The 25,780-nt window shown below is 41.6% G+C and overlaps 1 protein-coding gene across 5 annotated transcripts in view; it reads right to left on the minus strand.

Moving 5' to 3' along the window:
- The window catches only part of Galphao (G protein alpha o subunit), a 705,635-nt gene that overhangs the window by 416,451 nt on the left and 263,404 nt on the right, over nucleotides 1-25,780 (minus strand). Inside the window, exon 1 of one of the 5 annotated variants that reach the window (XM_070085139.1) lies at nucleotides 24,039-24,503. The exons of 3 other annotated variants lie outside the window; for them this stretch is intronic. In XM_070085139.1, the coding sequence (XP_069941240.1) occupies nucleotides 24,039-24,156 (118 nt within the window). In that variant the 5' untranslated portion in view covers nucleotides 24,157-24,503. Of the gene's footprint in view, nucleotides 1-24,038; nucleotides 24,504-25,780 lie in introns of those variants that run through there. One more of the 5 variants, XM_070085134.1, reaches the window with a different exon arrangement.

The raw sequence follows: 25,780 nt of genomic DNA on the forward strand, positions 1-25,780 counted from the left end.
GGAGGCCCGGTCACAGACCGGGCCGCGGGGGCGCTGACCCCCGGAACTCTCTCCAGGTAAACTCCAGGTAATAAATAGTGCAGCTGCCCGAAAAGAAAACGGGCATCACTGAGCTTGGTAAATATAACTCAAATTTTTCGCTGTTTAAGGCGCCTTTCAGTCCACAGTTTTATTTTATCTTCAGCTGCGTTAATACTATTTTTGTGCCAAAAGCACCTTGGAAAACTTACCTAACCTTATAACAAACGCAATTTAAATTAGCCTAATCGAACTAAATATTTTAAAAAGTTTACAATAATTTAATAAACACAATGAAATATATTTTTCTCGTTAGGTTCAGAATAATTTTTGCGAAATTATTGCATACACAAATTTTCGCTTGCCTTACTAGGCATGAAGAGCGTTGCTGCCAAAATCGCAAGTTTTACCTATTCAGCACGACAATATATATATATATATATATATATATATATATATATATATATATATATATATATATATATATATATATATATATATATATATATATATATATATATAATCTAGGTAGTAGGTTGGTAGACAGCAACCACCCAGGGAGGCACTACCGTCCTGCCAAGTGAGTGTAAAACGAAAGCCTGTAATTGTTTTACATGATGGTAGGATTGCTGGTGTCGGTAGTAAGACACATAGGCAACAGTTAGGCAACTTTATTCCGAAACGTTTCGCCTACACAGTAGGCTTCTTCAGTCGAGTACAGAAAGTAGGCAGGAACAGTAGAGATGTGAAGACGATGTAATCAGTCCATCACCCTTGAAGTCGTAGAATTTGAGGTTGTCAGTCCCTCGGCCTGGAGAAGTTCAGTTCCATAGTCAGGAACTATCTGATAGTTCCTGACTATGGAACTGAACTTCTCCAGGCCGAGGGACTGACAACCTCAAATTCTACGACTTCAAGGGTGATGGACTGATTACATTGCTGGTGTCCTTTTTTCTGTCTCATAATACATGCAAGATTTCAGGTACGTCTTGCTACTTCTACTTACCTTAGGTCACACTACACATACAAGCATATATATACACACATCCCTCTGGGTTTTCTTCTATTTTCTCTCTAGTTCTTGTTATTGTTTATTTCCTCTTATCTCCATGGGGAAGTGGAACAGAATTCTTTCTCCGTAAGCCATGCGTGTCGTAAGAGGCGACTAAAACGCCGAGAGCAAGGGGCTAGTAACCCCTTCTCCCGTATAAATTACTAAATTTAAAAAGAGAAACTTTCGTTTTTCATTTGGGCCACCCTGCCTTGGTGGGATACGGCAGGTTTGTTGAAAATATATATATATATATATATATATATATATATATATATATATATATATATATATATATATATATATATATATATATATTATATTTATTTTATATATATATTTTATATATATATATATATATATATATATATATATATATATATATATATATATATATATATATAAAATGTCGTGCCGAATAGGCAGAACTTGCGATCTTAGCTTAAATAGCAACGCTCATCTTGCCATATAAGACAAGCGAAAATTTGTGTATTAAATTACTGTAAACAAATCGAAAATATATTTAGTTGCGTTAGGCTAAAATAAATTGCACTTGTTATAATAAGATTCTTTTGGTGCAAAATTAATTTTTTTTACATTAACATTAATGAAAAAATATATCTTTAAACGTATAAGAGAAAATTTCAGAAAGGACTTAATTTTAAATGAGTTCTTGCTAACTGACCAGTTTTACATACTCGGCACATGTGTATATATATATATATATATATATGTGTATATATATATATATATATATATATATATATATATATATATATATATATATATATAATGCGACTAGCTGGGAATCGAACCCCTTATATTTTAGCACGCCTCCCGAGATGCCTTCCAAAATTTCGAGACACCTTGGTCCACTTGCCCATCAATGCTTCAAACATCAGGTGCCCAGTTCAATCCCCGTTTAGTCACAGTATTATTTGCTTAAAAACCACTCGTTCGTGGATGCATTAATATATGTACTGCTCGTGAAGACATATTCCAAACGGGAGAAATTAGTCCTGCAGCTTCCAAGGCCACGTATGTGTTCGCATCGGGGGTGACATTTCCAGTAGTACTGGGCACCTGATGTTTGAAGCACTGAAGGCCCACTGGACTAAGGTGTCTCGTTATTTTGGCAGGATTCTCGAGAGGCGTGCTAAAATATCAAGGTTTGATCCCCGGCTAGTCGCATGATTTATATTTACTTAAAAACCAATCGTTCATGGATGCATTAATAAATAATAATTATATATATATATATATATATATATATATATATATATATATATATATATATATATATATATATCTATATATATATTATCACACTGGCCGATTCCCACCAAGGCAGGGTGGCCCGAAAAATAAAAACTTTCACCATCATTCACTCCATCACCGTCTTGCCAGAAGGGTGCTTTACACTACAGTTTTTAAACTGCAACATTAACACCCCTCCTTCAGAGTGCAGGCACTGTACTTCCCATCTCCAGGACTCAAGTCCGGCCTGCCGGTTTCCCCGAACCCCTTCATAAATGTTACTTTGCTCACACTCCAACAGCACGTCAAGTATTAAAAACCATTTGTCTCCATTCACTCCTATCAAACACGCTCACACATGCCTGCTGGAAGTCCAAGCCCCTCGCACACAAAACCTCCTTTACCCCCTCCCTCCAACCTTTCCTAGGCCGACCCCTACCCCGCCTTCCTTCCACTACAGACTGATACACTCTTGAAGTCACTCTGTTTCGCTCCATTCTCTCTACATGTCCGAACCACCTCAACCCTTCCTCAGCCCTCTGGACAACAGTTTTGGTAATCCCGCACTTCCTCCTAACTTCCAAACTACGAATTCTCTGCATTATATTCACACCACACATTGCCCTCAGACATGACATCTCCACTGCCTCCAGCCTTCTCCTCACTGCAACATTCATCACCCATGCTTCACACCCATATAAGAGCGTCGGTAAAACTATACTCTCATACATTCCCCTCTTTGCCTCCAAGGACAAAGTTCTTTGTCTCCACAGACTGCTAAGTGCACCACTCACTCTTTTCCCCTCATCAATTCTATGATTCACCTCATCTTTCATAGACCCATCCGCTGACACGTCCACTCCCAAATATCTGAATATTCACATTCACCTCCTCCATACTCTCTCCCTCCAATCTGATATCCAATCTTTCATCACCTAATCTTTTTGTTATCCTCATAACCTTACTCTTTCCTGTATTCACTTTTAATTTTCTTCTTTTGCACACCCTACCAAATTCATCCACCAATCTCTGCAACTTCTCTTCAGAATCTCCCAAGAGCACAGTGTCATCAGCAAAGAGCAACTGTGGCAACCCCCACTTTATGTTTGATTCTTTATCTTTTAACTCCACGCCTCTTGCCAAGACCCTCGCATTTACTTCTCTTACAACCCCATCTATAAATATATTAAACAACCACGGTGACATCACACATCCTTGTCTAAGGCCTACTTTTACTGGGAATTAATTTCCCTCTTTCCAACATACTCTAACTTGAGCCTCACTATCCTCGTAAAAACTCTTCACTGCTTTCAGTAACCTACCTCCTACACCATACACCTGCAACATCTGCCACATTGACCCCCTATCCACCCTGTCATACGCCTTTTCCAAATCCATAAATGCCACAAAGACCTCTTTAGCCTTATCTAAATACTGTTCACTTATATGTTTCACTGTAAACACCTGGTCCACACACCCCCTACCTTTCCTAAAGCCTCCTTGTTCATCTGCTATCCTATTCTCCGTCTTACTCTTAATTCTTTCAATAATAACTCGACCATACACTTTGCCAGGTATACTCAACAGACTTATCCCCCTATAATTTTTGCACTCTCTTTTATCCCCTTTGCCTTTATACAAAGGAACTATGCATGCTCTCTGCCAATCCCTAGGTACCTTACCCTCTTCCATACATTTATTAAATAATTGCACCAACCACTCCAAAACTATATCCCCACCGGCTTTTAACATTTCTATCTTTATCCCATCAATCCCGGCTGCCTTACCCCCTTTCATTTTACCTACTGCCTCACGAACTTCCCCCACACTCACAACTGGCTCTTCCTCACTCCTACAAGATGTTGTTCCTCCTTGCCCTATACACGAAATCACAGCTTCCCTATCGTCATCAACATTTAACAATTCCTCAAAATATTCCCTCCATCTTTCCAATACCTCTAACTCTCCATTTAATAACTCTCCTCTCCTATTTTTAACTGACAAATCCATTTGTTCTCTAGGCTTTCTTAACTTGTTAATCTCACTCCAAAACTTTTTCTTATTTTCAACAAAATTTGTTGATAACATCTCACCCACTCTCTCATTTGCTCTCTTTTTACATTGCTTCACCACTCTCTTAACCTCTCTCTTTTTCTCCATATACTCTTCCCTCCTTGCATCACTTCTACTTTGTAAAAACTTCTCATATGCTAACTTTTTCTCCCTTACTACTCTCTTCACATCATCATTCCACCAATCGCTCCTCTTCCCTCCCGCACCCACTTTCCTGTAACCACAAACTTCTGCTGATCACTCTAACACTACATTTTTAAAACTACCCCATACCTTTTCGACCCCATTGCCTATGCTCTCATTAGCCCATCTATCCTCCAATAGCTGTTTATATCTTACCCTAACTGCCTCCTCTTTTAGTTTATAAACCTTCACCTCTCTCTTCCCTGATGCTTCTATTCTCCTTGTATCCCATCTACCTTTTACTCTCAGTGTAGCTACAACTAGAAAGTGATCTGATATATCTGTGGCCCCTCTATAAACATGTACATCCTGAAGTCTACTCAACAGTCTTTTATCTACCAATACATAATCCAACAAACTACTGTCATTTCGCCCTACATCATATCTTGTATACTTATTTTTCCTCTTTTTCTTAAAATATGTATTACCTATAACTAAGCCCCTTTCTATACAAAGTTCAATCAAAGGGCTCCCATGATCATTTACACCTGGCACCCCAAACTTACCTACCACACCCTCTCTAAAAGCTTCTCCTACTTTAGCATTCAGGTCCCCTACCACAATTACTCTCTCACTTGGTTCAAAGGCTCCTATACATTCACTTAACATCTCCCAAAATCTCTCTCCTCTGCATTCCTCTCTTCTCCAGGTGCATACACGCTTATTATGACCCACTTCTCGCATCCAACCTTTACTTTAATCCACATAATTCTTGAATTTACACATTCATATTCTCTTTTCTCCTTCCATAACTGATCAATCAACATTACTGCTACCCCTTCCTTTGCTCTAACTCTCTCAGATACTCCAGATTTAATCCCATTTATTTCCCCCCACCGAAACTCCCCTACCCCCTTCAGCTTTGTTTCGCTTAGGGCCAGGACATCCAACTTCTTTTCATTCATAACATCAGCAATCATCTGTTTCTTGTCATCTGCACTACATCCACGCACATTTAAGCATCCCAGTTTTATAAAGTTTCTCTTCTTCTCTTTTTTAGTAAATGTCTACAGGAGAATGGGTTACTAGCCCATTGCTCCCGGCATTTTAGTCGCCTCATACGACACGCATGGCTTACGGAGGAAAGATTCTTTTCCACTTCCCCATGGACAATAGAAGAAATAAAGAGGAACAAGAGCTATTTAGAAAAAGGAGAAAAACCTAGATGTATGTATATATATATGCATGTGCGTGTCTGTGAAGTGTGACCAAAGTGTAAGTAGGAGTAGCAAGATATCCCTGTTATCTAGCGTGTTTATGAGACAGAAAAAGAAACCAGCAATCCTACCATCATGCAAAACCGTTACAGGTTTCTGTTTCACAGTCATCTGGCAGGACGGTAGTACTTCCCTGGGTGGTTGCTGTCTACCAACCTACTACCTACCTACCCTATAATTTTTGCACTCTTTTGTCCCCTTTGGCTTTATACAAAGGAACTATGCATGCTCTCTGCCAATCCCTAGGTACCTTACCCTCTTCCATGCATTTATTAAATAATTGCACCAACCACTCCAAAGCTATATCCCCACTTGCTTTTAACATTTCTATCTTTATCCCATCAATCCCGGCTGCCTTAAAATATGTATTACCTATAACTAAACCCCTTTCTATACAAAGTTCAATCAAAGGGCTCCCATTATCATTTACACCTGGCACCCCAAACTTACCTACCATACCCTCTCTAAAAGTTTCTCCTACTTTAGCATTCAGATCCCCTACCACAATTACTCTCTCACTTGGTTCAAAGGCTCCTATACATTCACTTAACATCTCCCAAAATCTCTCTCTCTCCTCTACATTCCTCTCTTCTCCAGGTGCATACACGCTTATTATGACCCACTTTTCGCATCCAACCTTTACTTTAATCCACATAATTCTTGAATTTACACATTCATATTCTCTTTTCTCCTTCCATAACTGATCCTTCAACATTACTGCTACCCTTTCCTTTGCTCTAACTCTCTCAGATACTCCAGATTTAATCCCATTTATTTCCCCCCACCGGAACTCCCCTACCCCCTTCAGCTTTGTTTCGCTTAGGGCCAGGACATCCAACTTCTTTTCATTCATAACATCAGCAATCATCTGTTTCTTGTCATCCGCACTACATCCACGCACATTCAAGCATCCCAGTTTTATAAAGTTTTTCTTCTTCTCTTTTTTAGTAAATGTCTACAGGAGAAGGGGTTACTAGCCCATTGCTCCCGGCATTTTAGTCGCCTCATACGACACGCATGGCTTACGGAGGAAAGATTCTTTTCCACTTCCCCATGGACAATAGAAGAAATAAAGAAGAACAAGAGCTATTTAGAAAAAGGAGAAAAACCTAGATGTATGTATATATATATGCATGTACGTGTCTGTGAAGTGTGACTAAAGTGTAGGTAGGAGTAGCAAGATATCCCTGTTATCTAGCGTGTTTATGAGACAGAAAAAGAAACCAGCAATCCTACTATCATGCAAAACAGTTACAGGTTTCTGTTTCAGTCATCTGGCAGGACGGTACTACTTCCCTGGGTGGTTGCTGTCTACCAACCTACTACATATATATATATATATATATATATATATATATATATATATATATATATATATATATATATATATATATATATATATATACACATAAGGAATTCGCGAGAGCAGGCGAAATGTACACAAACACTGATCTCTGGCTGAAGGAGACTCGAACCTACGAACCTTAGGACAAGGTACTCAGTGCTTTACCAATCTACCCACAGTGGACAATACCTTGGCGTGTAGCTTGCGCTACACGTTTTGATCCCAGGCAGCCAGCTTTCAGGGAGAAGGCATACAGCTTTTCATCTCATCCCCTGCATGCACCAGCCTTACTAGAGATTTAAACAATTCAAGGAATTCGCGAGAGCAGGTGAAATATACACAAACACTGATCTCTGGCTGAAGGCGACTCGAACCTACGAACCTTAGGACAAGGTACGCAGTGCTTTACAAATCTGCCTGCTCTCGCGAATTCCTTGCATTGTTCAAATCTCTAGTAAGGCTGATGCATGCAGGGGATGAGATGAAAAGCTGTAAGCCTTCTCCCTGAAAGCTGGCTGCCTTGGATCAAAACGTGTAGCGCAAGCTACACGCCAAGGTATTGTCCAGTGTGGGTAGATTGGTAAAGCACTGCGTACCTTGTCCTAAGGTTCGTAGGTTCGAGTCTCCTTCAGCCAGAGATCAGTGTTTGTGTATAATAAATAAATAAATAAATATATATATATATATATATATATATATATATATATATATATATATATATATATATATATATATATATATATTTTTATTTTTATTATCACACCGGCCGATTCCCACCAAGGCAGGGTGGCCCGAAAAAGAAAAACTTTCACCATCATTCACTCCATCACTGTCTTGCCAGAAGGGTGCTTTACACTACAGTTTTTAAACTGCAACATTAACACCCCTCCTTCAGAGTGCAGGCACTGTACTTCCCATCTCCAGGACTCAAGTCCGGCCTGCCGGTTTCCCTGAATCCCTTCATAAATGTTACTTTGCTCACACTCCAACAGCACGTCAAGTATTAAAAACCATTTGTCTCCATTCACTCCTATCAAACACGCTCACACATGCCTGCTGGAAGTCCAAGCCCCTCGCACACAAAACCTCCTTTACCCCCTCCCTCCAACCCTTCCTAGGCCGACCCCTACCCCGCCTTCCTTCCACTACAGACTGATACACTCTTGAAGTCATTCTGTTTCGCTCCATTCTCTCTACATGTCCGAACCACCTCAACAACCCTTCCTCAGCCCTCTGGACAACAGTTTTGGTAATCCCGCACCTCCTCCTAACTTCCAAACTACGAATTCTCTGCATTATATTCACACCACACATTGCCCTCAGGCATGACATCTCCACTGCCTCCAGCCTTCTCCTCGCTGCAACATTCATCACCCACGCTTCACACCCATATAAGAGCGTTGGTAAAACTATACTCTCATACATTCCCCTCTTTGCCTCCAAGGACAAAGTTCTTTGTCTCCACAGACTCCTAAGTGCACCACTCACTCTTTTTCCCTCATCAATTCTATGATTCACCTCATCTTTCATAGACCCATCCGCTGACACGTCCACTCCCAAATATCTGAATACGTTCACCTCCTCCATACTCTCTCCCTCCAATCTGATATTCAATCTTTCATCACCTAATCTTTTTGTTATCCTCATAACCTTACTCTTTCCTGTATTCACCTTTAATTTTCTTCTTTTGCACACCCTACCAAATTCATCCACCAATCTCTGCAACTTCTCTTCAGAATCTCCCAAGAGCACAGTGTCATCAGCAAAGAGCAGCTGTGACAACTCCCACTTTGTGTGTGATTCTTTATCTTTTAACTCCACGCCTCTTGCCAAGACCCTCGCATTTACTTCTCTTACAACCCCATCTATAAATATATTAAACAACCACGGTGACATCACACATCCTTGTCTAAGGCCTACTTTTACTGGGAAAAAATTTCCCTCTTTCCTACATACTCTAACTTGAGCCTCACTATCCTCGTAAAAACTCTTCACTGCTTTCAGTAACCTACCTCCTACACCATACACTTGCAACATCTGCCACATTGCCCCCCTATCCACCCTGTCATACGCCTTTTCCAAATCCATAAATGCCACAAAGACCTCTTTAGCCTTATCTAAATACTGTTCACTTATATGTTTCACTGTAAACACCTGGTCCACACACCCCCTACCTTTCCTAAAGCCTCCTTGTTCATCTGCTATCCTATTCTCCGTCTTACTCTTAATTCTTTCAATTATAACTCTACCATACACTTTACCAGGTACACTCAACAGACTTATCCCCCTATAATTTTTGCAATCTCTTTTATCCCCTTTGCCTTTATACAAAGGAACTATGCATGCTCTCTGCCAATCCCTAGGTACCTTACCCTCTTCCATACATTTATTAAATAATTGCACCAACCACTCCAAAACTATATCCCCACCTGCTTTTAACATTTCTATCTTTATCCCATCAATCCCGGCTGCCTTACCCCCTTTCATTTTACCTACTGCCTCACGAACTTCCCCCACACTCACAACTGGCTCTTCCTCACTCCTACAAGATGTTATTCCTCCTTGCCCTATACACGAAATCACAGCTTCCCTATCTTCATCAACATTTAACAATTCCTCAAAATATTCCTTCCATCTTCCCAATACCTCTAACTCTCCATTTAATAACTCTCCTCTCCTATTTTTAACTGACAAATCCATTTGTTCTCTAGGCTTTCTTAACTTGTTAATCTCACTCCAAAACTTTTTCTTATTTTCAACAAAATTTGTTGATAACATCTCACCCACTCTCTCATTTGCTCTCTTTTTACATTGCTTCACCACTCTCTTAACTTCTCTCTTTTTCTCCATATACTCTTCCCTCCTTGCATCACTTCTACTTTGTAAAAACTTCTCATATGCTAACTTTTTCTCCCTTACTACTCTCTTTACATCATCATTCCACCAATCGCTCCTCTTCCCTCCTGCACCCACTTTCCTGTAACCACAAACTTCTGCTGAACACTCTAACACTACATTTTTAAACCTACCCCATACCTCTTCGACCCCATTGCCTATGCTCTCATTAGCCCATCTATCCTCCAATAGCTGTTTATATCTTACCCTAACTGCCTCCTCTTTTAGTTTATAAACCTTCACCTCTCTCTTCCCTGATGCTTCTATTCTCCTTGTATCCCATCTACCTTTTACTCTCAGTGTAGCTACAACTAGAAAGTGATCTGATATATCTGTGGCCCCTCTATAAACATGTACATCCTGAAGTCTACTCAACAGTCTTTTATCTACCAATACATAATCCAACAAACTACTGTCATTTCGCCCTACATCATATCGTGTATACTTATTTATCCTCTTTTTCTTAAAATATGTATTACCTATAACTAAACCCCTTTCTATACAAAGTTCAATCAAAGGGCTCCCATTATCATTTACACCTGGCACCCCAAACTTACCTACCACACCCTCTCTAAAAGTTTCTCCTACTTTAGCATTCAAGTCCCCTACCACAATTACTCTCTCACTTGGTTCAAAGGCTCCTATACATTCACTTAACATCTCCCAAAATCTCTCTCTCTCCTCTGCATTCCTCTCTTCTCCAGGTGCATACACGCTTATTATGACCCACTTCTCGCATCCAACCTTTACTTTAATCCACATAATTCTTGAATTTACACATTCATATTCTCTTTTCTCCTTCCATAACTGATCATTTAACATTACTGCTACCCCTTCCTTTGCCGAATAGGCAGAATTTGCGATCTTGGCTTAAATAGCAACGCTCATCTTGTTATATAGGACAAGTGAAAATTTGTGTATGCAATAATTTGGCCAAAATCCTTCTGAACCTAACGAAAAAAATATATTTCACTGTGTTTGATTATTATTAAATTATTGTAAACAAATCTAAAATATATTTAGTTGGGTTAGGCTAAAATAAATTACTCTTGTTATAATAAGGTTAGGTAAGTTTTCTAAGATTCTTTTGTTGCAAAATTAATTTTTTTTACATTAACATTAATGAAAAAAATATATCTTTAAACGTATAAGAGAAAATTTTAGAAAGGACTTAATTTTAAATGAGTTCTTGCTAATTGACCAGTTTTACATATTCGGCACGACATATATATATATATATATATATATATATATATATATATATATATATATATATATATATATATTATTAGTTTTAATTCATTTAAAGGATTAATAATCCTAGGTAATTAATCCTTTAATTTGTCATGTTTGGGCTATGACAAATGTGGCAAGAAGAACTTAAATCCAAACAATTGGATTTATTATTATGGAATTAAGCACTAAACTCTCAAGTCATACAGCTCTGCATGACATGATGTGGGAAGAAGATATGTGCGAAGGTTAAGAATGAAAGAGACAGCGATGGCTAAAGTTAGGAATTAGTAAAGGTGCGGATTAGTACAAATAAAACTAAAATCGAAGTTGGTGTCATAGCTTAATTTCAGGTTACAAGGTAAAGAGTTTGCGTCAGAAATGGGACTTTCAGCAAGGAGGCTAGGGAATTAGATCTATCTGCCTCTTCCTTGAACAATAAGTGATTACCTGTCACTCCCCAGGCGCTGTATGACCTCCAAACACTTAGCACTTCCCAACCAACAACTATTACTACTGAAGAGGTCTCGGCTACAGAAAAAAGTAGCACAATTTAGGTCAACATGGCCCCTGTCTCCCTAAAGGCTGCCAGAGCTCTACAAGCAAACACACACACCACTTGTTAAGAGGTCTTCAATAGCAATTTTCCATCCACCGGAATGCCATGCAGCTCGTGGATTGATTTCACACGCAATTTACACACCCACAGTCAGTCACCTCTTGGGTGTAGAAACTTGACTAGCGCAAGAAGACAATGAACTTGACTATCACCAGAAGGTCAGGAAAGGTAGGAACTTAACAGGCACCTGGAGGGGGAGGCAGCAACTTCACACAAATCAAGGCTTCTCAACACTGACACAAGATGTTGCTGTGGTAACTCGGGGACTGGTTTTAGGATTCTTGAGGGGTGGTGGGTGGTTGTTTTGGGTGGTGAAAGTGTGAAGTGGGGAAGGTGAGTGTGGAATCTGAGGGATAGAGAGAGAGAGAGAGGTGGAAGGGTAGGTGAGAATGAGAGGGGTTGCTGATGGTGGGTGAAGGAGACTGCTGATGGAGGGTAAGAGGGGGGGGGGGGTTGCTGACTGGGATAAGCCAGCCAGTCAGTCAGGATGGGGATGGTAGGGCGGGAGGGAGGGAGGTGTCAGCAGGATGGAGCAAGACTGGTCTGCTCTCAGGTTCAAGTTGGTCGAGAACGGCAAGACTGTTTTTATTAAGTAGCAAAACCGGTATATCTGCAGTGTGCTGCAATTCTGCTGTATATGGGTTACATTTTGAGAACACTCGCAGTGTGCTGCTACACTATGCGAGTTACATTGTGAGAGCACTCCCAGTGTGCAACTACACGGTGATAGTTACATTGTGGGAATACCCTGAAGTATGCAGCTACACTATTTTGTATGACGGTTAAATTCTGGGAAGACGAGCTAGCTATATTTTCCCGTCATATTCGGTCACACAGGATGGATTTCTCAAGATAATGAAATTTGTTATCTGGGAGATTTCAGTAATGTGATGAGTTACTCTTGAGTTGCTCTCAAGTGTGAGCTATACACCGTCTCTGAAAATGGTCTACCCTAGACTCGGAAAATTGCAATTTATGAAGATATTATCAGTCTTGAATTTAATTTGTTTTACCATTTTTTACAATAAAATGGCAAAAAGGAAAATATAGTTGTCGGCATATGGTGGCAAAACTAATATAGTATTTAGAGAGGTTCAGGGATGGCTGATCACAACAACCTCAACACGTGCACCACTAGTGGCCCGTAAAGTAGCGAAACGTTGCAACAATAAAGATACCCAACTGTTGTACATGCGTTGTACACATCATCTTGTCCGTATTTGATACCATTTTTCAACATAACACATCAGTCGATACAACAGTTTATTCCGCGTACTGACCAACATACTCAGTCTAGCTTGCAGTGTCGTAATGTCAGTGACTTGTAGCAGCAAAACAATCTTTCATAAACTCCCACAAGATGTCTAAAGGAGTGGCATCAGGAAAGCGTGAGGAGACATTTGATGGAAGCATAACCTCCCCCAGTCCATCTACCAGGAAACTTCGTGTTATGATAATTACGCTATTTTATGCAGAGAACTGCGTTTTCATATCTTCTGCCATAAATATTGTAATAGTTTTAAAATTGGAAAAGGAATCTGCGGATATCGTACATGGGGGAATAATTCCTGCTGCATCTTAGGTTCCCAGCCGGAGTCTTATAAGGTGTTCACTCAGCTAGATAAATTTCCAAATTGTAATTTTGCTTGTATACAAATTCCTCAACAAAACTGTACCAATATACAAACAAATTTGAAAAAAATACCATTATATGGGGGCAGGAGAAGGAAAAACACTCAAAACAATTTCAAGAAAACTCTCAAGCCTTATTCCTAGAAAGTATTTTATTTACGAGCCTACCTCAGTACTAACTCGTCCCTGATGAGTTTAGTGTGAAGATCTCAGATCGTGTGTATACTTCACCTCGGTAAGGTTGAGCAGCATCACCGTTTGCGACCCGACCTACCTACCTAGAGGTTGTTCCGGGAATCAACGCCCCCGAGGCCTGGTCCTCGACCAGGCCTCCTGGTGGATCAAAGCCTGATAAACCAGGCTGTTACTGGTGGCCGCACGACATCCAACGTACAAACCGCAGCCCGGCTGGTTGGGTTACCCCGCGGAATCAAAAGGACATGTAAAAGACCTGGGTATAATAATATCAGCTGCACTATCTTTTAAAGAACACAACGAAGAAACTTGTGAAAACCAGAAAACTAAATGGGTGGATGGTGAGAAGTCTGAGACTTGTTGGAATATACTCTATGAAGAGAAGAAGAGATACGTGATAATATATACTAGCAGATACTGGAGGGCCCAGTGTCAAATCTGCACACTACAATAACATCATACTGGAGATACTGGAATGTGACGTAGACCCAGTGACACACGGGAGCCATAGACCCAATAACAAAATAATGTGTCAATATCCGTGGTCAAAGGCCCTTCAACTTGCTACCACCAGATATTAGAAGTATTACCAGAACAAGATAAAAAATGGATCCCTACAGCCGCGATATTCCAGATCAACCAGGCTGTGATGGCAGGCCGTGGGGCCACCAACAGCAACAGCCTGTTTGAGGAGGCAATCAACTGAGAGCCCTAGTCCCAAGCCAGGCTGCAAAAGTTGGGAAACTTTCGAAACTATATATATATATATATATATATATATATATATATATATATATATATATATATATATATATATATATATATATATATATATATATATATATATATATATATATATATATATATATATATATATATATGTCGTCCCGAGTATGTAAAACTGGTCAATTAGCAAGAACTCAATTAAAATTAAGACCTTTATAAAATTTTCTCTTATACGTTTAAAGATATATTTTTTTCATTAATGTTAGAGTATAAAATTTTTAATTTTGCTCCAAGGGAGTCTTAGAAAACTTCCCTAACCTTGTCATAACAAGAACAAGTTATTTTAGCCTAACCCAACTAAATATATTTTAGATTTGTTTACAATAATTTAATACTAAACAAACGCAGTGAAATACATTTTTTTCGTTAGGTTCAGAATGATTTTGGCGAAATTATTGCATACACAAATTTTCGCTTGTCCTATATGGCAAGATGAGCGTTGCTATTTAAGCCAAGATCGCAAGTTCTGCCTATTCGGCACGATATATATATATACATATATGTGTATATTATATATATATATATATATATATATATATATATATATATATATGTATGTATATATGCAACAGAGAGAGAGAGCATGAAGGTGGGGGAAGAGGGATGAACTAGGGTTGCAGGTAGCGCGAGCTTAGTAGCACACTGGGCGAAGGTTGGGCGTGGGAAGTTACCAGTTAAATAGACTGGTACTCTTTTTATTTACTAATATCTGGTACACGGATACCTTTACTAGACACTAATATTTCCAGTGAATACAGGAGTAAGACAGAACCGGAGTGTTTCCTTACAAAGAATATGACATTACAGGACTGGAGTTTACTAACGTGTCCTTGGATGCGACCAACAACAGTCCGCAAACACACAGGTACCTAGTTTTTTTTTACTGTCAGGTTGGCAGAAGCAGCTGAGGTGTAAGGGAAACTGACATACGTTTCTCCCTACCAGAAAATCAAACCCGGGACCTGGCGATTGAAAGGCAAATGCTTTCACCAGTGATTGGTACACTTTATTATTATTAAACAAAATTGGATATATCAGAAATTTGCACATGTATTCAATTTTGCTACCCTATTCAGCATGATAGTACATAATGGGGAAAAGCTAGTAGTTTCCCGTCAGTTCATCACACAGGTCAAGTAACAAGGGTGACTCATACATTTCAACTATGTTTAAGTGGTGGCCTTCAGTAGGGCAATGAGGATATCGTCAAGTATTTTACCAAGGGTTCAGCAGCTACGGCAGCTTCAGAGGTATCGTTGATGGAAGAGTGGAAGAAGTGGTTGTATGTTAACTGACAGACTGATAGCAAGTCAACACGGAGAGTGTAGCGTGAACACTGCTGACAACAGACCATGATGAGAGCACCTCAATGTTTATGACCTGGCCAAGTGTCTGGTGCTCGTCTGAGGGAGTGAAGGAGGCCAGGTGCTCGTCTGAGGGAGGGAAGGAGGCCAGGTGCTCGTCTGAGGGAGTGAAGGAGGCCAGGTGCTCGTCTGAGGGAGGGAAGGAGGCCAGGGATTTTTAACAAAACTGAATACATCAGTAGTGTGCTGCTATTCTATTCAGCACTTGCACAGTGGAAACAAAAGCTAGCTGTTTTTCCGTCATATTCCACACGCAGGATGGGTTGCATGCATGCGTACATACATACTACTACTACTAATAATAATTATATGGTGTTGAAATCTGTCAGCTTGAAGTAGGAGGCTTCGGTAAGGCAATGAGGATATCGTAAAACATTCTATACTACGCTCATTACGCTGTCCTATCCCCCACACAAGAAAAAATTAAGTTTTATAGAGATCTTCATGGCAGAACAGGGCTTTCTTTGTGCAATATTAACTTCCATTTTTGTACAAACGATGTATCGTGTAGAATTTTAAGTTTGAACAGGAGACAAACGAAAATGAGGGTAGGGGTTGATTCATACCTGAAGAATGGTCCTGGGGATCAGCGCCTAACGGCCCGGTCCCAGATCTTAAGGTGGATCAGAGCCTGATTAATCAGTCTATTACTACAGGCTGCACGCAACGCTACGTACAAACCACAACCCGGCTGGTCAGGAGCTGACTTAAAGACCGCCAGAGGTGTACTGAAAATTCCCCTTATGTTGAAGAGTCGGGGACTTCTGACCCTCAACGCGCGCTCTCTGTGCTCGTGCCGCTGCTTTTTACTAGAGGTACTTTGCACCGTCTGCCAAGTCTCTTGCTTTCACACAGTGATTCCGGTGTGCACGTTTGGGAGCAGTCCCTCCAGGATTTTCCAGGTGTAAATTATGATGCACCTTTCTCGCCTGCGTTCCAAGGACTACAGTTGAGGGTAAATTCAGGCGTTCCTAATATCTTGGAAGTTTAAGGGAAAGAAATTTGGATGACAGTGTATCCAAATGCATCATTGTATAACAATGCAGTCATTATTCACCCAAGAATACATACCAGTGTTAGTCTTGAGACAACAGCAACATCCTAGTTGACTAAAGAATCATCAGGGAGTCTGGTTTGAGGCCGGGCCACAAGAGAAGGAAAATTCTCGGAACAAGTCACAGGTAAATCACATGTAAAACCAGCCTAAACATAACGAACAAAATCTATTTGTAAAAAGCAACACCGATTAAACGTGGGATGACCCACGGTAAGGTGGGCAGGACTGAGAGCTGTAGTAGTGAACATTTTATCAGTGGCCACACACAGCCACCCGTATATACTCATAACTCTAATTTATACATACAGAGGGAAGGTGGGAGAGAAGGAGAGAGGAAAGTGAGCAAAGGTGGGAAGCAAGGAGTTGGGCTGAGAAACAGGAAAGGGGAGAGGGAGAGGGAGAGGGAGAGAGAGAGAGAATCATTACTTAACTGAATCCTCTGGTTGCATGAAGGGTATAGTGGTATTTTTTATGACGTTAACCTCATACCCACACGATGGGTATAGTAACTACCACTCACATGATGGGTATGAAGTAACTATCCCATATCCTCCTTAATTCTACAACTTTCCAGAGTCCAGATTCAGTGCCCCCAAGTTTATCCTCGTAGGAAAGATTTCTGATACACGAGGTCAACTTTGTCATCTTTCTCTACGTTTTCCAGGGCATTCATGTCTATTCTGTAATAAGATCATAACTGCACAGCATAATCTAAACGAGGCCTTACCAAGAATGTATAAAGTTACAGTATAATTTGAAGATTCCTAAAATACTTCTTGATATGCAACCAGGAATTCTATTAGTTTTATTGCGAACACTTATGGACTGTTGCCTTGGCTTCAGATTACTGCTAACCAGAACTCCTAAATCTTTCTCTCATTCAGAGTGATTGAGATCTACATCACTCCGTTTTTTCCCAGGTTTAGAAATTTACAGTTGTCTACATTAAACAGTATCAAAATTTATCTGATGGTCTATTTTAGTGTGATCGGTAAGCTTGCTTATGTCGCTGTTTATTTCCTCATCTATTTAGTTTATGTATTCTGTGAACAAAGAGTCCGACACTAATCCCTGCGGAACACCACTTGTGACGTGTCCCCCACTCTGATTTCTTCCTACTTACGCAAACTCTCTTGTCCATCGGTCAACCACGGCTCTATCCAGAAACAAATTTCCCTTCCTATTCGGTGTGCCTCTACTATCTTCAACAATCTGTGTGAAAAAAGTCTAAATTTTTAAGGCTGGAACGCCCTTTTGTAAAACCGTGATAGAGATTCACTGATCAATTTGTCTTTCAATGTGGCTTCGGTCAGCCTCGGAAATTACGGATTCCATAAATTTTCCAAAAATGTATGTTAGGCTAATTGGTCTTTAATTCGAAACTACCGACATATCTCTTGCTTTCTAGATAGGTATCACATTTGCCATTTCCACTTATCTCGCCTTCAAAGACCACAACGATGTATCTACCTTATCCGCTAGGAAAATGATAGGATGGATAATGAGAACCTTCAAAGCTAGGGATGCCAAGGCCATGATGATTCTCTTCAAATCGCTTGTGCTGTCTAGGCTGGAATACTGCTGTACACTAACGGCTCCCTTCAAGGCTGGCGACATTGCAGACCTGGAGAGTGCACAAAGAACTTTCACGGCACACTTAAGTGCGTTAAGGCACCTAAACTACTGGGAACGGTTGAAGGTCCTTGATATGTATTCCTTCTAACGCAGGGGAGAGATGCATGATAATATACACTTGGGAGGTCCTGGAGGGACTGGTACCAAACCTGCACACGAAAATCACTCCATATGAAAACTAAAGACTCGGCAGGAGATGCAACATTCCCCCAATGAAAAGCAGGGGCGCCACGAGTACACTGAGACACAACACAATTAGTGTCCGGGGCCCAGGACTGTTCAATTGCCTCGCAGCATACATAAGGGGGATTACCAATAGACCTCTGGCTGTCTTCAAGAAGGCACTGGACAGGCACCTAGTCAGTACCTGACCAACCAGGCTGTGGTTCGTACGTCAGCTTGCGTGCGGCCATCAGTAACAGCCTGGTTATCAGACCCTGATCCACCATGAGGCCCGGTCTCAGACCGAGCCGCGGGGGCGTTGACCCCCGAAACCCTCTCCAGGTAAACTCCAGGTATCCGGCACTGTCAGTTTGTAGTAACATGGTTTGCTAAGATACTCTTTATAACCCCTGAGAACAGTTCTTCAGGCCCCGGTGATTTGTTTGGTTTTAATCTGAGAACCATGTCATTTGTGACTTCGATCGTGTATAACTTATTTTCCTCCCGACCTACATAATCTTTGATTTCTGGAATTTCACTAGCAACTGCCCGAGTAAAAAAAAACGAGACGAAATAAGTGTTAAGAACTGTATACATTTCTTTGCTCTTATAGACATGAAACTTTTTTTTTTGTTGGACTTTGATTCCATTGCTACCTTAATTTTATAATCCATTTTGGCTTTCGTTTCTTTTTATTTCTCTTTAAATGAACATGTGGATTCCTTAAAGTGCCCCTCTCATCTTTTTATTCGCCCATAAATGCTTCTCTTTTGACCTATATGATGTTTGTTTTATCATAGTGCTGATCCACTTAAGGTCATTTTTGTTTGATCTAATTTTCCCCCTCTGGAACATACGTTGTCTGGGCAGCTTGAACCATGCTTTGAAAAATGTCATATTGGCAACTATTTCTTAACCTGCTCCTCAAGACAATCACCTGTCAGGTCACACCAGTCCGCTCTACCTAGATAATTCCTGAACCCAATGAAATCGGCTGCACAAAAATCAGGAACCCTGACTTAATTATAGTTATTAAAGTAATTCCAAATACTGAAACTGAGTGATTTGTGGTTGCTTTCCTCAAGCTCATCATTATCCTCAAGATTTCCTTTCAAATTGCTCCAGTCAATTTGGCTTAATTTAAATTCTCCCCTTGAAACATTTTCATATTTAGTAATCTCATTCCATAGAATTTACCTGGGCCTGTAAATCACCCCCAAGATTAGTTTTTCATGTCCCACAAGAAACTCTAGTCACATTGTCGATCGCTTCCACTTTTATATTTTGTATAATGCAACAGTTTAAATTATCTCTGACATGCATCACCAAATATGTGAAATCATTTATAGCCTGGTATGTGGCATTCAGAAGGCATTTTTCAATCTTTCAGGTTGAATCAGGCCTCCCTTATTGTAATATGTTTTCTGCACATGCAATTAATCTCAACTAATCTCTTATTTCTAGCGCTCCTATTAACATCTTAAACCTTGAGAGAGTTAGTCACTCGCAGTTCTTTAATGAATCTTTGTTGACCAATTCCTTTGCTTATATTAGTAACTATATGATGAGCAATCATGTCTTTTGATTATTTCCATTAGGAATCTTTGCTTTCATTCCTCATGCTGCAACCTATTTCTCACACCCATGCTTCTACCTTCTATCAGTTTCAAGTGCTAGACAATTCAGCGAAGGCCAGCTCGACAGAGTTGACTAACGTTATCATCCCTGTAGCCCCATCCACTGCATAACACATCATGTTTGCTAAATAAATTATCCCAGATGTTAACGGATAGGACTGCAAGTTCTTTGCAGTACTTGTTTAGCCAACAGTTTACATCAAATGCTCTAGACATCCATTTATTGCTCACTCTTATATATGATGCTACATATGAAAGTGATCAATCCCTTGTACTTAAATTTATAGCTGTTCTGTACTTAATTAGCAACTCCCATTGCCTGACTTGATATTTTCCAACCCGCTGACTATGTAGCCAACACCAGCTCCAGGGAAAACACACCCCTTGTCTCGCCTTTCTATCCCTGTTACAATAGGCATGGTCCATATATCTAGCCTGCAAGCTGCCTACACACAAAAAATTTTCTTACCTTTATTAGCAAAGTTGACGAAACCTTTATCCTTTATTGACCACTGAAGTACATTCGTCCTGGAGAACAGAAAAACGATTTCTTACCTTAATATCTGCTCCTCTAACCTTCTTCATTTTGACGTTTCTATTTTTACCGGAACCTAACCAAACCTTAGCTTCTCTGCTTTTGTGAGAACCAAAGAGAAGACTGTGCTTATCCAGTGTTGGTGCTGGACCCCCAGGTTACTGTGAACAATATTGGTGTGGGTGTGGCCGTTACTATCGTAAAGTCAAGAATAGGTTTCTCAGGTCAATAGGTGATCAGCCTCTCTTGCTGCTCTAGGTGCCCGTCTCTCACATAACAAGTAAAGCATTTTTCCCTATTGATACATGTAATGGCGGATCACAGCAATAATTTGGCAGGCCAAATTTGGTTCGGGGGTCACATCTTCCCCACCACTTGACCAGGAAGTCTAATTTTTTTTTTTACCAGAGCTCTACGGCCGCCTTTGTGCAGAAAATCTAAATTTTAAGGCCTCTCAGATTTCACCTGATCTAAGATCATTCTCCAACAAATACCGAGTACTCGTGCTAATGGAATTTTGCATCTCTATAAATCAGGAACGCTAAGAATCTGGCCCAAGTGCTGTATCTTTGGGCAAATTTTCCGAGTTTTTTTTTTTCCTAATTCTATGGGATTTGTGCTTATGTCAGATGTATGATTTGTAGGCCTGGAAGAAATAGTGGAAAAAGTGTCCTCCATTCTACGTACTTTCATTTAGTGGGTCACTGAACATTGATTCATACCGTTTTAAAATGTTGCTCAAATCGTTGTCGTCATCAGAGCAAGAACCTCCTGCGAGTGAAGTAATAATTCTACAGGTGGTTCCTGAAATTTTCAAGATAATTAACCATCTTCCATATCTTCTTAAAACCGGGAATTCCTCGGCCGTTTCTGACGGTGGCTTATATACAAAGATAATTAATAAATAGAAAAAAAGTCAGTACTGAAAGACGTCACGAGGGAGACAACTGGGAAGGATGGAGTCAGAAGGATAGAGGCTGACAAAGTATGGCTCGGGAGGGTGAGAGCCAAAGATAAAGAGAAATGCATTTTTACACTATCTTTCGGTTCAAGATTCACAATGGTAGATGTGGTGGACGTGATGAGTAGTGGTGGTGGTTGAGGTGGTAATGACTGTTGGCGTGGTGGTGATGCTGATGGGTGGTGGTTGAGATGGTGGAGATGGTGATGGTCGTAGTTGTGGCTATCGTTGTTGTGATGATGAATCGTGGTTGTCTTTGTGGAAATGGGTGGTGGTGTTTGAAGCCGATAAATGTTGCGGTAGTTGAAGTGGCTGGTAGCTGAAGAGTGGTGATGGTTGAAGTGGGTGAAGGTTGTTGAAGTGGGTGATGGTAGCTGAAGTGGGTGGTGATGGCTGAAGTGGATGGTGGTAGGGTTGAAGTGGGGTGGTAGTGGGGTAGGGTGTTATGATGGTAATGGGGTGGCAGTGACGGTAGGGTGGTAGTGGGGTGATAGTGGTAGTGGGGTGCTGACGGTGGTAGTGGGCTGGTGATAGTGGTTGTGGGGGTGATATTGGCTGAGGGCGATAGTGGCGGGTAGTGATAGTAAGGGTGGTGGTATGAGGGGCAGTGTGGGGTTGTGGTGATGGTAGTGGGGGTGTGGTTGTGGTGGAAGTTGGGTGGGGTGGTAGGGTGGGGTAGTAGTGAGGGTGGTGGTGGAAGAGTGGGGTGGTGGTGGTAAGGTAGGGTGGAGGTGGTGATTATGGGGTGGTGGTGGTACTGGTGTACAACAAAGGTGGTATTATCCGCCTGTTAGACAATGTGAAGAATGCTAGGATGGCAGGATGTGAGAGCTGTAATGTAGTGGCACTCTGGTGGTGGTAGTGTCACTGATGGTCGTACTTATGGTGCCAAGTCGTACGGATAGTGGCAGTGGGTGGTTTTATTGGATGGCACTGTGTTAATGGTAGTTGATGGCACTGGTGGGGTAGTTGATGGCACTGTGGTAGTAGGGGTAACTGACGAGTGATGGTAGATGATACTGTGGTGACGGTGGCAGTCGATGGTAATGTGGTGATGGTGGTAGGTGATGGCACTATGGTGATGGTTGATGGCACTGTGGTGAAGGTGGCAGTTGATGGCAATGTGGTGATGGTAGGTGATGGCACTATGGTGATGGTTGATGGCACTGGTGGTGGTAGTTGATGGCACTGTGGTGGTGGTAGTTGATGGCACTGTGGCGGTGGTAGTTGATGGCACTGTGGTGGCGGTAATTGATGGTACTATGGTGGTGGTAGTGAGTGGCACTATGGTAGCTGATGGCACTACAGTGATGGTAGCTGATGGCACTACAGTGATGGTAGTGCATAACACTGTGGTAGTGGATGGCACTTTAATGGTAGTTGATGGCACTGTGGTAGTAATGAGCAGCATTATGGCGGTGGTTGCGAAAGTGGCACTGTGATGGTAGTTATGAAAGTGGCAATGTGATGATAGCGGTTGTATAAGTGACACTGGTGGGCGTAGTGCTAGTGGTATATACTGTGAGTGGGTGGCACTGACGATTGGGCGGTAGAAATACTGTGATGGGTATGGTGGTGGTGACAGTGGGGACGACAGTGGTGGTGGTGAGTGGTGGTGAGTGGTGGTGGTGAGTGGTGGTGGTGAGTGGTGGTGGTGGTGAGTGGTGGTGGTGAGTGGTGGTGGTGGTGGTGGTGGTGAGTGGTGGTGGTGAGTGGTGGTGGTGAGTGGGTGGTGGTGAGTGGGTGGTGGTGAGTGGGTGGTGGTGAGTGGGTGGTGGTGAGTGGGTGGTGGTGAGTGGGTGGTGGTGAGTGGGTGGTGGTGAGTGGTGGTGGTGAGTGGTGGTGGTGAGTGGGTGGTGGTGACAGTGGGTGGCCGCAGCTGCGTCAGTGGATGGCACTGGTACTTCTCCGGTCAGCCGCTAGGTGGCACCACCACCACCTCACCCCAGAAAGTCGGCATCACATTAAAACACCTTTAAATACTTCAACAAATGCAAGTTTTACCTGTAATTCACATCATTTTAAAGGTCTTCTTTCCTTCAAGACAAACAAAAGATGGTTTTTGTTAGGTTTTCTCAGAGGGGGAAGAATTGAAATGCGAGGAGCCACGCCCATATGGAGGAGCTGCGCGTAGTAGCTACCATTACGCCGCCCCGCCCACGCCCGCACGCCCATGTACTTACCCAGCAGCAGCAGTTTGATATCCTTGGCCGCCTGGATGCCGTCTTCCTTCAAGTTCTTCTCAATCTGTTTGCTGCGGGCCTGAGCAGCGCGCTCCTCCGCAGACATGGCACAGCCCATGGTTGCGGCGTCGGCTACCACTGAGCCACCAGGCTACACGGTGCTGCCCACCTCCAGCACAGAGCAGAGTGGCGGCGGCGCCACAACTCCAGCACACTAACACCACACTCACACACACACGCCACGCAGGAAGGGCAGCCGAGCTCCGCAACTAAGCCTCGCGCACTGCACACTGAGGTGGTTACCAGCGCGCACCCTGCCCACAGCCACCACCTCCCACACCCACTCTTATTATCACTCTCCTCCACACACTACACCCTCACACACTATTTACAAGCAACATATATAACTCCAAAACACTAATGTAAGTGTATAAGATGCTATATGAAGCTGGTGTCAGTGATGTAGGTAAATTGCAGTGGGATTATCCTACGCTTGGCTGTCTCTCCCCCCGTCTCCTCCCAGGCGCACGCGCACTGGCCACCACGCGCAACACTTGCATCCAACACGCCTTACTCACCTTAATATTTCCACCTTCCACGTAACACATTACCTCAGTATTATAGCAACCCCATACAAACACAACTCCATTCTTAACATCTACGAAAAATTCGAGAAACTGGAAACTCGGCAAAGACACTTAAAAAAGAATATAAAATAGGTATGTTATCACCTGTGGGGCAGGGCAGCGACACCCGCTACCACTGATACTCCGGCCTGTGGTTAAAACGTATCAGAAATATTCATCTCGTAGTCGCAGCTTCCTTTCATGATACTCCGCTGGATTATTTTTTCGCTTGCTACTCCTAACAGACACAAATTAAACCCTGGAACACAAATGAAGCTCTCCAGTCTTATTCAACTGAGATTTTGCTACAAGTATCAATATATATATATATATATATATATATATATATATATATATATATATATATATATATATATATATATATATATATATATATATATATATTAGTAACCACAGACGAGTGTTATGTCATCAATAACAACACTGCGACTTGCCGAGGACTCTAACCCATGTCGTTTTGGCCCGCCTCATGGTGAGCGAAAATCACATGACGTCTGATCACTAAAGCTCTCGCTTTGCACGGCGAGGGTCTGCGTTCGATTCCCACAGCGGGTAGAAACATTGGGCGTGTTTCTTTACACCGGCTGTCTGTTCACCCATCAGTAAAATGGGTATTCAGGGATTAGTCGACTGGTGTGGGTCGCATCCCGAAATGCCCTGCATAACAAGAGGCTTTATAGTAGTATGTCATTGATGTCAGCTAGGCCTGTATACCATGTACATGTACTTGTAGTAAATAAATATATTATAGCCCACAAGACCACGAAATCCTACAAGAATCACGCACCCAGCAGAGCTAGGTGTTTTACCTTGATCCGAGGGCATACGGTGGTGTGGGTGCCTCAGAGTTAATTTCATTCTACTCCCCGTTTGATGTACTATATGCAGGCTAGTACACCAAACGGGGAGTAGAATGAAATTAGCTCTGAGGAACCCACACCACCGTATGTCCTCGGATCAAGGTAAAACACCTAGCTCTGCTGGGTGTGTGATTCTTGTAGGATTTGGTGGTCCTGTGGGTTAGAGCGTCATGTGATTTTCACTCACCATGAAGCGGGCCAAAACGACATGGGTTAGTCCTTGGCTAGTCGCAGT

This window comes from Cherax quadricarinatus, chromosome 15, assembly GCF_038502225.1.
Source record: "Cherax quadricarinatus isolate ZL_2023a chromosome 15, ASM3850222v1, whole genome shotgun sequence".
Classification (NCBI taxonomy): domain Eukaryota; kingdom Metazoa; phylum Arthropoda; class Malacostraca; order Decapoda; family Parastacidae; genus Cherax; species Cherax quadricarinatus.